The sequence below is a fragment of the Monopterus albus genome, unplaced genomic scaffold (genome assembly GCF_001952655.1).
Source record: "Monopterus albus unplaced genomic scaffold, M_albus_1.0 scaffold46.1, whole genome shotgun sequence".
NCBI lineage: Eukaryota > Metazoa > Chordata > Actinopteri > Synbranchiformes > Synbranchidae > Monopterus > Monopterus albus.
In genome coordinates, this window is record NW_018127926.1 from 1,946,100 (window position 1) to 1,959,256 (window position 13,157).

Genomic DNA, 13,157 nt, shown 5'->3' on the forward strand with positions numbered 1-13,157 from the left:
TCCCCTGCTGTGTTCCACCTTGTCCCCCACCACAGATGGTACTCCAAAGATCCTGTCCTCCTTCAGCGAGAAGGTGGTGAACCCAAATGAGCCCGTCTTCCTGGTCTGCAACGTCAAGGGCACACCGCCTCCCAGGTGCACTTGGTCGTTGGATGACGACCCTGTCATCAAAGACAGCCATCACCACCTGGGCCACTACGAGACCCACGAGGGCCACGTGGTCAGCCAGCTGAATGTAACACACACCCAGGTGCAGGACGGCGGGGTGTACCGGTGCACGTGCAGCAACTCGGCCGGGGTCGTGTACCACCAGGCTCGAATAAACGTAAGAGGTGCTTGTCAAATCAGCTCCTCCAAGAACAACAATACACATACCTGTCTGTCTCTCTGTGTGTCTGTCCAGCTGGCTGTCTGGCATTTGCAGCATGTGAGCGCTGGTTGTTGTTTGGGTTCAAAAATTAAATACATTACTGTTCTTGTTTCTTAGGGTTGTGTTGATTTATTTTGTTTTTACATGTGATTCATCATTTTTTCTTCACATTTGGAATTTCTCTGCCATTTCAGCTCAGTAATTTGTATAGTGGTACTTTTTAGCTTTTAGCTGGCTGATTTTGATTTATTTTTGTTCTTATTTTGTTTTTCTTTGTTCCTTATATAATTTTCAATATTTGCCTTTTTCTATAGACTATTGCTATGCTTTTCCTACATGCTTGTATTTTTAGGTCAAATGAATTATGCTGGTTTGCTGCACATTAGTGGGTTCCAAAATGGGCTGGTTTGTAAATAGCCAGAAGAAAAATATATTTCTTATACTTGCATGAATAAATGTGTGTGTGTGTGTGTAAGCGAGAGAGAGAGAGAGAGAGACAGGGAGACTGAGTATTCATGTCTGTGTGTGTTTACTCAAGCAGCCAATTCAGTTCTTCATGATCAGATGTTAAAGGGATTATTCTGTCTCCATTTCATGAGACACAGAATGTATTATGGTTAAGTGGGTGAGCAGCAAGAGCCAGGTTTTAAGTATCAGTAGTACAGTGTTATTTTAAACATTTAGCGTTTCCTTAGAAGGTTAGCTTGCTTACTTTAAATCTGCTAGATCTTGTAGCTTTTAAACAGCAGCTGTCTTCTGTTGGCAGGCTCCATATTACAAGCTGTTTTATTAACTGTTGACACCACACCTTGTTTAAGCCTTAAATATATTTGGAAAGTGATGAGTCTGAAATGTAGTTTTATTTACAACAAAATAACAAGCAAACAGCACCTAACAAACAGTTCCTGTGATTTGATGTCATTACTATCCATGAAATATCTTTACAAAGGACCCTTTTTCATTCTTTGTTACTTTTTAGGCCGCGCCAGCATTCGTCCAATGAAAAACATCACAGCGATTGCTGGACGGGATGCCTTTGTGCACTGCCGTGTGATTGGCTATCCTTACTACTCCATAAAGTGGTACAAAAACTCTGCACTGCTTCCGTTCAACCACCGACAGCGAGCCTTTGAAAACAATGGCACCCTGAAGCTGACCAACGTGCAGCAAGTGGACGCTGGCGAGTATAACTGTAAGGTGATGGTCCAACCCAACAAGATGGATTCCCAGAGTGTACACGTTCGTGTAAGAGGTAAGTCCCAGTGAGTTGTGCAGACAAAATTGATTGGTCCTACTATGATGTTTTTGAGATGTTATTGTTGCAGCTTTTTTTGGTTTGTGTTTTGTTTGATGAACAATGCGGTGCTGTGGATGTTAAGCAAGACATCTTGTTTCATGTCATCTCATCAGGTTGTTTTTCTTAAAGGAATTGTGAAATATGCTTATTTTCTTTTTTTTTTTTTGCTGAGAATTAGATTTGAAAATCAATACTACTCTCATATCTACCTGTTAAATATCAGGTTACAACTAGCAGCCTTTTAGCCTAGCCTTTATGCTCGGCTGAACTAGCCAGAGAGAGTTGTATTGATATTCTCATTTAAGTTTTTACAAAAAGTAAATAAGTACAAATAGTCTTCAAAATGTTGAAATGTTCCTTTAACCTGTCACATGTTTACTTTGTGTTAGAAACTCTAAATGGCTTCATGCTAAACTCATGTATTTATACTCTAACAAAGCTGAATTTCAGTGTAGATTATGAAGATTGTAATAGGTAGTACTAAAAAGGGCTTCCTCATTACACCCCATTTCCTTTCCTCAGTAAAGTATGTTTGGTTGTTGTCACTGTTTTACACTTTCCCATGCAGTAAGGGAAACAGTGGCAGAGAGAGAATGAGAAGGAAAGACTGAGTGATGATATAAAGCAGGTGCTTCCCAGCGGTGCTATAGCGAGCGAGTGCATTTGTTAATTTACTCTGCTCATGCTTGAAATGCGGAAGTGTCTTTGGGGATCCCCGGAGTCCATTATCTCCACTTTGTTGTGAATTAAATAAGCTGCTAAAGTGCTGCTTATTTCACTGTTATTTGAACTCACTGGACACTCAAACACAGATGACTTGTGAGATGGCTGGAGATTTTTCACAGAATAGCACAGAGGCAATTTGAATACCTCTTATTGTATAAGTGTATGATTATATTACGCAGCCAGATTGACTTTAAACACTTGGATTTTCTTTTTTGTTTGTTTTGTTTTGTTTTTTTTACTGGATACAAGCTATTCCTGCAATCAGAGTTTTAGATCAGCAGAGAAAATAGTAGATTGATGTAATAGCCCAACTGGAAGATAGGCATACAGTATGTAGGTTAGTAGGACAAAAGATGAGTGTTGATAGACAAACAGAGAAAATTCTGGTTCATTTGGATTTACTTTTCCAAACAACCTGAATGACTTGCCTCAAAGCTGTTGTTGTTCTGTTTCTGTGTGCTCATGTAGCTTTTTGTGCTGAAGGGAAAAAATGTTCCAGTCTGAGAATGATGGGGAATTAATGCAAAATGCTTTCTCTTCAGGTCTTTCATGTCCCTTCAGTGACCTCCTTAAAGTAAGATAGTTGAAGATTGTAGGATTACTCTGGTTAAAAAAAAAGGACAGAGAAACTCAAGGCTGAGATTAAGTTTAATCTTTGTGTCTCGTTGTCTCCTTTTTCCTCTGTCTGCAGTCCCTCCGTACATCCAGCCATTTGAGTTTCAGCGTTTTACAATCGGTCAACGTGTCTTCATCCCCTGTGTGGTTATGTCAGGCGACCGGCCGCTTGACATCACCTGGCAGAAAGATGGCCGACCTATCCCCGCCAGCCTCGGTGTGACTGTGGACAACATTGACTTCACCAGTTCACTGCGAATCTCCAACCTGACGCCCGACCACAATGGCAACTACACCTGCATCGCCCGCAACGAGGCTTCTGCCGTGGAGCACCAGAGCCAGCTCATTGTTAGAGGTGAGACAGCGCACAGCAGCAGCAGCGCTTGAGCTACGGTAATCTGTAGTGTGTATGCAGGTTTTCATTTGAACCAGCCCCTGCAGCACCTAACTTCATTTACTAGTTTCTTATGTGCTGCTGTGTGGTAACATGAAAACCTGCAAAAATGTTCCAATAAAGACACCGACACTTTTCACATATCAGCGTCAACTGTTGCTTGTTTGTTTGTGTACAGTTCCGCCTCAATTTGTGGTTCAGCCTGAGGATCAAGATGGGATCTATGGGAAAACGGTGACTCTCAACTGCTCAGCTGAAGGCTACCCGCCACCCACCATTGTATGGGAACACTCCAAAGGTACTTTAAGCACAGCACACATTACTCACTGCAAGTGAACAAGGGAGCTATCTTTTGTAAGTAAAAACAAATCACACGTTTGAATACAGACTCACAGAATAATAAAACAGACTTTTGTCTCCTGAGTCACCGGATGCTCTGCAGTTTAGAAACTACCAGTTTGCAATTTGTAAATAGCGTTCACATCAGCATCCAACTTGTAATTACAACTGGGTACTTCAGACGTTTCTGAAAGCTTTGATAAATCAGATTCAACGTAATAAGGAAGTGTCTGTAGAACAACTAAACACAGATGTTTCATGTCAACCAAAGTCCACCATTCAATGTAATGAAGCCCAGCTTTAATGAATATAGTGTTATTCAAACTATACTGAACCTTCGCAAAACAAACTACAATCACATCACTGCCTTGAGTTTCTGATCAGCATGAACAGTCACAGGCTGACTGTGGTTCAGTGGGTAGAGTGGTCATCTTCCAATTGGAGGGTTGGAGGTTTGAATCTAGGTGCCTGCAGTCCACATGTCAAAGTGTCCTTGGGCAAGACACTGAACCCCCAAGTTGCCTCCGATGGTTAGAACCATCGGTGTGAGTTGGCGCCGCAGGATGGCTGCCTCGGTTCTGTACTGGAAACAAATTCCTTGTGCATGTAACATACTTGGCCAAATAAAGGTGATTATTATTATTAAATCATGAACATGTCAACCTTTACTGTCCATTCTATATAGAGTAAATTTTTGCTAAATAGCCATCCAAAGGAAACAGATCCAGAGAACATCTCACTGCAACATGTACAGTACTGGAACGGAGAGCAATATGGATTCAAGTTCAAAGTGCTATGATTGTTTTACCTTCAGTCTTGATGAGATTTCCGGTGTGTATCCAACTGCTGTGACTTGGTGCTGCAACCCGCATAAAACCTTTCTAAGCCTATCTGCAATGAAAATCTGGGCTGGGGGCTTGCAGGGTTGCCACCTGCATCATTTGAGACATCTGAGAGAGAGAGAGACAGACAGACAGACAGATAGATAAACGAAGGTACGCAAAGTGAAGCAGACAAGCAGGCAGGAAAGCAACAGGTTAGTTTAGCCACTTGAGCAGGGTAGATGGAGAGGGGCCCCAGGTGTTTACTCCATCGTCCATATAACCAGGGATGAAAGCTTCACCAACAGGACAACAACCAATAGGAGTGGTGTGTGTGTGTGTGTGTGTGTAAGCGCAAGACCTTTTGATCAAAGGAACGAAAGAATCAGATCTGCTTTTTTGCTCTTTGATGGGATTTGTGTGTGCAGGCGTGGTGTACATATGTGTATGTGAGTCAAGCAGGTCTCATGCCTGATTAGCTCAGTCCTAATCAGTATGGAGAGATCGCTTGTGTGTGTGCATGTGTCTGCTCACTCATAATGTTAGAAACAGGCCTTACCTATCCAGAGAGAAAGGCACCACATGATTCAGTTGACCAGGCCACTAGTCAGTCTTCAGGTTTTCGGGGACTTTGTCCTATAGTTTTACCTCGGTTTTTCACATCTTTCCTATGTTGTTACACAGGATATCAGAGTAAAAAAGCTAAGAAAATCACCTCAGTGAAGGTGGCTTGGGAAGCTATCGTCTAATTTGTCATAAGCCGGAGGGCGACTTGTCCAGAGAATGGCTCTCTGGTATGCTTTTAATGCAACAGAAGTAGCCAGATGAGTGTCTCTGTGAGACATGGAACAGTAAGTAAAGGTCAACTCCTGTTAGCATAAAGACTTGCACTATTTGAATATGCAAAGTCCATAATTCAAAGAAGAATACATCTCCTTCCTGCTCCCTCTCTCTCAGACCAAAGTCACCACTTGACCCTTTGCCAGCCACGGACATTTAATTGCATTTCAATTAAAAAGCAAAACCCACAGCTTCCGAAATGGCCTAATCTCTATGCGCAAACTTTATGATGAGCTAATGCACGCCTGGATCAGTTCACATATGTTTAATATTACATGAGCAAGGTACTTTCATTACAAGAGCAGACTGTGCTAAAGACGTTAGCCTTCTAATTCAGTGTCAGATGAAATACTGTGTTGTTTAACAATAGAACAAGATTATTTCATTTTTTATTGAAAAGATAGATATTAATTACACTCAGGGAGAAAGCTAGAATATGTCAGGGGTGTCGAGTCCAATGATTTGAACAATGCTTCAGTGATGGGTTTCAAATGTCACTTGTATTGGACTTTTGAGAACTAAGGATAGACATGGATTACTCTACTTGTTCTCAAACCACAACGAGTCCATGCATTTAGAATTAATCTGCCCTTAACTTTTTATTTATATACGTATGCTACCTTAACAAACGTAAATGCAAAGAATACATTTAGCAAGCTGACACAGGAATAAATCCTTGTCTTGTAAACATCTTTGAGTCTCATTGGCTGGGCCCAGTGTTGAAGGCCATCAGTAGTGCAAGGCCCCTTTCTGCCTGTTGTTCCTCTGCACCAATCTGCTGTCTTGATAAATATGAGCATTATGTCTGTTCCTGTTGCATCACACCACCAGTTCGGCCCGCTTTCCTCAGCTCAGCAGTTGTTTGGCAGTTTAAGGATTTAGTACTGGTGTTAAGAAACATGCTTACAATTCTCCCTAAATCTGATAGGCTTTGTCATCAAATCTGAGAACACACACACTGGAGGTCAGCTTACTGATAAGTACTGTGTGCTGTTTTAGCATCATGCTGATTTTTGCTGCGGAATTTTATTATTATTAATTATTTAAAATGTTGTTTCTGCTCTTTCTCTTTCTTTTTTCTGTCCCTACTTGCACCAGGTGCGGGCGTCCCCCAGTTTCAGCCCATCCCTCTGAACAGCGGCTCTCGTATCCAGCTGCTGAGCAACGGTTCGCTGCTGATCAAACACGTGCTGGAGGACGACAACGGCTTCTACCTGTGTAAGGTCAGCAACGATGTGGGAGCTGACGTCAGCAAATCCATGTACCTCACCGTCAAAAGTAAGATCCTGCGTGTGATGTACTCTCAGTAACACCTAATGGGCAGTAATTAATGTGTATTTTAAAGTCTGAGCACAGTGATAAGCCTTTAAAAGGGGTTCTAAGTTGGAGGGTTTTAGATGACTGAAATTAAATATGTGCAAAATAGAAGGGTGGTGTGTGCCGATTAACGGATTGAACAGACAAGATCTGCAAAAGATGAACTAACTGGATCTGAGAGTTTCAGATTCTGGTCACAATCCATCCAAAGCAACACTTCATTGGCTGAAACACATTGTGATGAGCTTCAGCTAAATAAACCAATATAAACTAAGGAAAGCATTAAAGGGGTCGTTTATGTATGTGGACAACTTAGCCTTCCCTTTCTTCTTCTGAGTGTATGTAAACATGTTTCTTCTTTTGTGCATGTGGTTCAGTAGCCTCTGGTGAGCATCAGCATGGAGCTCCCCCAGAATGTTACGATTGGCTCCTCATTTTCATGGTGCTTAGTGGGTCTTATTTTTCCTTTACTACTGTTATCAAACTGGAGCATGAGGAGCCGCACTGACTGGCAGCCCTCTTTATGTTTCTAGCTCCTTTTTTTCTGTGTCCTCACCAGTCTGTTACGAGCAGTAGAACTCAGGTATGAAAACCATGTGATTGCACGAAAAGTCCAGTCAAATTTAATTAGTACGGCATAGCCCAGAATCACAAATTACAAATTAGTTTCAGGGGCCAGAAAATACCTTCTATCTTTAGACCTTCGAATCAGGTGAGTGGACCCCCCCTCCCAAAAAAAAAATACTTCCAGATGCCTGGAGAGCCCAGCCACACAGTCCCCCCTCCAGAAAAAGACCTGCTAGGAAGACAGACTGCACAACAACAGATGAGGCAAAATCTAAACACATCAATGGCACATATAGGGGAAGAAAACAAACCCACATTAGAGAGAGAGAGAAAAGGACAACAGGAAATGTACAAATGAACAAAATGAGGTTGAGAGGGACAGAGAAGAAGCTGGGACTCCTAAAGGGCGAGGATCCAGATGTGGACAGTTGTGTGTGTTTTCACACCAGCATACATGTGTAACACCACACATCACTGTATATGATGTGAGTGTTTTGTCACAGTAGTTTAATCCCAAACACTGTTGCAAATATATGAACATAATAACAATTACATGACACAAATGTTAAATTCAGCTTTTCAAGAATATGAGACTAAATGGGTGTAACCGTAGAGGTTGGAGAATCTAAAAGTTCCACTGTAATTAAGCCTTGCCTTAAGCCTTAAGTGAACAAGGCTGAGAACTGCCCCTGTGTGAAGCTGCTCAGAGACGAACATGCTCTCTGTGTTTTCATAGGTCAGTTTGCTGACTGTAGCACCCAGTTGCTATGCAGCAAATTGACCTATGGCTATACTAACTCTTTCCTTCCATATTCTACCAAGCAGAGAGCAAACACTGTGGCTGCAGCTACATTAGACTCAACTCTAAGTATTTTTAAGGAATATATTGAAACTCAAGAAAACTACAGTGTATCCTTTCCACTGGTCTCGGAGCTTTTAGTTTTTATTCCACAAGGACTTTGGTCCCTTTGTGACCTGTCAATGCAAGATCACTGACAGGAGAGCTCTGAGGAAATATGTGGAAGGTATTAGGAGTTTTACTGGATGACTCCACACTAGTCTACCCTCTACGTACCGTGTGTGTGTTGTCTTCAACGGGGACAATAGTAGCAGTGTATGAGCCCAATCAAGCCTGGTGTTGTGTCCTACTTTCTGCTGGTGTGTGTACATGTAAAAAACAATAAGATGAATGCTGACGTGTATTTTCCTCACACTGCTCCACCCTGCTGAGACCTCTCTGCTGCGTGTGTGTACAGGACAGAATAGAAGAACAGTGGTTTCCATAAACTTTATAGTTTTGTTGGTGTTTGGGAGATGAGGGCATATGAGAAGTAACCTGAAATTGCATGCATTGTGTCATATTCATTGGTCTTGAGAGAGAGAGTTGAACATTAAAGCAGTGGTATGGTGATACAGTGGTTACCACTATCACCTCTCAGCAAGAAGGTTCCAAGTTCGAACATCACAGTAGACCAGGACCTTTCTATGTGGAGTTTGCATGTTCTCCTGTGCCTGTCTGGCTTTTCTGCGGATACTCTGGTTTCCTCCCACAGTCCAAAGGCCTGGGGGTTAGGCTGACTGTTGACTCTAACATGTCCGTAGGTGTGAGTGTGAGTGGTTGTCTGTCTCTGTGTGTCAGCACTGTAATAGACTAGAAACTAGTCTGGCGTGTACCTTGCTTCTCATCCAATGTCGGATGGATTTGGCTCTAGCCCCCCCCCATGACCCCCCGTGCAGGACAAGCTGTGTAGATAATGTGTGGATGGATGGAATTTCATTAAGGTTATTTATAAGCTGTCAGTTTTCATTCAGTTTAACATTTTTCTTACCACAAGTTGAACATGGTTGTGTACATAGTAAGTAGGATAATAAATAGTTACAGTCCAGTGCTTGCCATTTAATTGTGCCATTTTGTGTTTGACCCCACGCAATATCTATTCTTACAGTACTTTGTTTCCTTAAAATTTGCTGAAATTTTCCACCCACAGTAATCACAAATGCCTTGACTATAGCCCTTTTGAAACTGGTTCAGTGTTCTTGTGATGTGTACGAACCTAGAAAAATAACTAGCGCTACTTGTACTCCTACGTGCCAAACATTGCTCACATTCTATACTAGAACCCGACTGATACTGGAATCTTGTCACTCATATCCAATGTCAGTATTCAAAAGTAAAAAAAATACAAAAATGATACAGTGTATATTGGCTGACTGTATTGTTTCAGATAAGGATTTCTTAAAAAAAAGTGACCATTGTGTGACCAGTTGTGATAACTAAAAGTATAGAGCAGGACAGTGGTGGTAGTGTTTCTAAATCATCTCAGACATATTTATTTACTGGCAAACATTTACACTGGCACTGATATGTCTGCAAAAACTATATAAAAACTCAGGTTCTTTCTCTGCAGTTGATCTCATGCTGATAAGCTTCAGTAAAAAACACCTACAGTACATGACATAATCAGAGACACCTCCACTGTGGGTACTGTTCTCTTATTATACTTTGTCCATTTACTCCTGAATTACAGTTGTCTTGCAGTGTCATTTAAAACTTGTAAGCCGTTTATGATCCAGTTAACACTGACATGTCACCATTGCTGCTGGAGTAATTCACATTACATGAAACAGTTGTGAGTTCTTTGGGCCTATGATAATGCTGTGCATCTCTTCTCTGCTGCCATTGGCCGCTCAGTCATTACGTGCAGGCTCACGCTGGTTAGTCATCAACAGATCACATTTCATGCCCTTTAAACCCCAAACTGTACTCGTATTCTCAAGATGCGTTCTGTAAAAGTGTACTTACTTGTGTGAGTGGTTTGAAAAGGGGAGACCATTACTGTGAGTATATTTGCCAGCGTCAACATCATGTCCATTGCTCAGTGGTTTTGTGTGTGTGTTTGTGTATAATTACACATTTCTGTCCAGTGTGTTTGTCATCATTGAAACTGTAGGGATATTTTATTACATGCATGTGTCTTTACAATTACATCTGTTTTCATTTGTCTGAGCATGGTGTATTGTGTACATTCAGCTTTCATTCACGTGTGTGTGTGTGTGTGTGTGTGTGTGTGTGTGTGTGTGTGGGTGCGCACACGTGTTACGGAGGCTGGAACTCTTGAGTGCATTTCTGCCTCATTTAAATCCGTCAATACTTCAATTAGAAGCCGTCGAAGGGGCTCGGGGGAAGAGCAGTCTGCATGTTTCTCTGCTTTATTTGCACTCTGGCTGTCTTTGTCTCTTGCATTTCTAGTAATGAGAGAAGGATTAAAAAGATAAATATGGCATTATTTCTTTCATTTTATACCCTTGTTCATTTGCTGTCAGCTGTGTGTGTCCTCTGAGTCCCTGAGTGTCTAAATCCCCTGCTGACACAACAAAACATACATTTATTTATCATTTACACATCATTTTTTAGCTACATTGAATCACACCACTAACTAAAGAGTTTTAATCCCAGATGAATATTAGAATAATGTATCATAGTTTTAAATCATTATATATCAGTCTGCTTTGTTCCTCTGTGTGTCCTTGTGTGTTTTTCTGTAAGTTGACAAAAAGAACTGTATTGCTTGTATATTACATGAAACCTTTTAAGTACTTTAAAAAAATAATTCATGAGTTTTGCAACCAACAATTATTGATTAGTTTGGTGATTGCTTTCTTGATTAATCCATTAATGGATTCCATGAAATGTCAGAAATATTGAGAAAATGCCTATTACAATGTATCGCGGTGTCCAAGGTAGCATCTTCAAATGTTCTGTTTTGTCTGACCAGTAGTTCATAGCCTAGGGATCATTTACCAAATTCAGTCATTCAGTTTACTATTGTACATTAGAACAGCTTCAAATCCTAACTGATCATCTCCTAAACTCAATTCCCCAAGAAAGTGAATGTCCATTGACAATTAGAGATCATGTATGTAGCTGTCAGGTGAATATTTGAAACATATTTTACAAGAAAAAGTCAGCTGGAGACATCATTCTAATGGTTTGCTAGCTATAGCTGATTCAACTCTACCAGTGACAGTTGTTATTGCAACTGGCAGCGCTAATGGTCGCCAGACAGAAATGAGAAGCTACATTTATCTGTGAGAAGTCAGAAATTACTGAACAAATTTCAGTGGTAAATCAGCTGTGGTTATCATTCTCATTTTCCTTATTTCCCACAGAGAATGGAACAACCTGACGGGCAGCCGACATGTTTGGCATTTTTGCTTGAAAAAAACTGCAACAATTCATCACCGATCAAATAGTTACAAATTGAGTTTCCTTTTAGCGATTAATCGACTAATTGCATTAGCTGTAGTTCCGTGGGCTTAAACTGCTTCACCGCCAAAGTGTCTTGGTAACTTGGAGTTAAAATATACGAGTCTTCATACTAAAGTTGGATACTAGGTTGAAACGGCACTCCTGGTTCTTTAATAGAGCATTTAGCGCATATGCTACCTGAAGACCCATTTTTGTAAACGTGAAGCCTACTCTAGTAAAGACAGATATGAGGAAGAGTATCAGACAGTAGGGGTCAAAGGATCACCTCTTTGCATTTCTAGCTCCATCCTATACCCCTGTACCTTTCTCTCTCTTCCTTTCTACACCTTGCTGACTTGGTTCCCTTTCTTTCCCCACTAACTCTACCCCCTTAGCTTTCTCTTTCACTCTTGTCTCCCATCTTCCCACTGACAATTTCTCCTTTACCCGCCCGTGTTTTATTACTAGGCTCCTGTAATATCGGTGGATATTAAAAAATATACATCAACCGAGCAATTATGGGCTATCAAAAAGAATAGGCTTAGCCTGAGGCCGTGTGAGCGCTCCACAGTAGATGCATGGAGATGAGATGAGGAAGGTGCAAGTGAGTAGCCTCTCCTTAGCTCAGGCCACCAAAGCACAGCTAAGATCAGTGATGATTGCAGAACATTTTAGATAATGCAGTTCACATGTTTGATTCACACATAACCATAAGGTCACAGAGAGATGGAAACATCCCCCAAAGCCCACAGATGTATTCATATATGCAGTTCAGCTACAGACGTACACAGACAAGTATGTACTCAAACAAAAATACAAATGTAACAATGAATATTGTCATGCACATGATTTCATACAGTACACACAAACACACACAGCCTTGCATGCTGTCATTGTGCACCCTTTCTCAAGTGCTTTCCATGAACAAACATGAGCTTCATCTACGTTAACTTGCACTGCCAAGGTTTCAGATTTAAATGACAAAAATAGCCCCTGTTAAGCAGCAATAACATTTAGAGAAGGACCTGAGGAGACTCTTTTAATAGGACTCACTTAAAATTCATAGTTGCTATGCAAAATAAATCAGTGATTTCCTGCACGGGGGCAGTGGGAATGGGGATGATGGTGTGGGGAGCGAGGGCGCAGGAGGGGCTGCGAGTGAATAAGAAATGAGGTTTAAACATTGGCAGTCCCACGTCTGACACGTTCCATCATGTCGGGGGTGGGAGGGGGTTGAGGGTGCACATGCACATACACAAGCACAGTGGCCTACATGCACATTTGTGTACACACTCACAGACACACACAAGTAACACCTCCTTTTGATTTTTGTTGGCTGCTTCAAAGAAGGAAATGTACTGTGCCGAAAAAAAGACAAAGAAACATATTGAGGGAGTCTCTGAATGTGTTTGTTTGAGTGTGGGGCGGTGGGGGGGTGGGGCTACTATATGTGGGATATGTCTTTTATGTGTATATACGCTGGTTAGCTCTTTTGATTTGAAATTACAGCCTGACTGATACAGTCACATGGTCATTAAATAATTAATCTGTGATTCGCTACTTTGAGGAAATACTGTATCTGTTGGATGGACTGTGATGAAATTTGGTTCATTCATGGTGCC

The 13,157-nt window shown here is 41.3% G+C and overlaps 1 protein-coding gene across 2 annotated transcripts in view; it reads left to right on the forward strand.

Moving 5' to 3' along the window:
• The window catches only part of dscamb (Down syndrome cell adhesion molecule b), a 130,738-nt gene that overhangs the window by 89,572 nt on the left and 28,009 nt on the right, over nucleotides 1–13,157 (forward strand). For both annotated transcript variants that reach the window (XM_020600281.1, XM_020600282.1), the window contains exons 7-11: nucleotides 36–332; nucleotides 1,350–1,622; nucleotides 3,085–3,363; nucleotides 3,581–3,700; nucleotides 6,501–6,680. In XM_020600281.1, coding sequence (XP_020455937.1) covers nucleotides 36–332; nucleotides 1,350–1,622; nucleotides 3,085–3,363; nucleotides 3,581–3,700; nucleotides 6,501–6,680 — 1,149 coding nt within the window. The remainder of the gene's footprint in view (nucleotides 1–35; nucleotides 333–1,349; nucleotides 1,623–3,084; nucleotides 3,364–3,580; nucleotides 3,701–6,500; nucleotides 6,681–13,157) is intronic.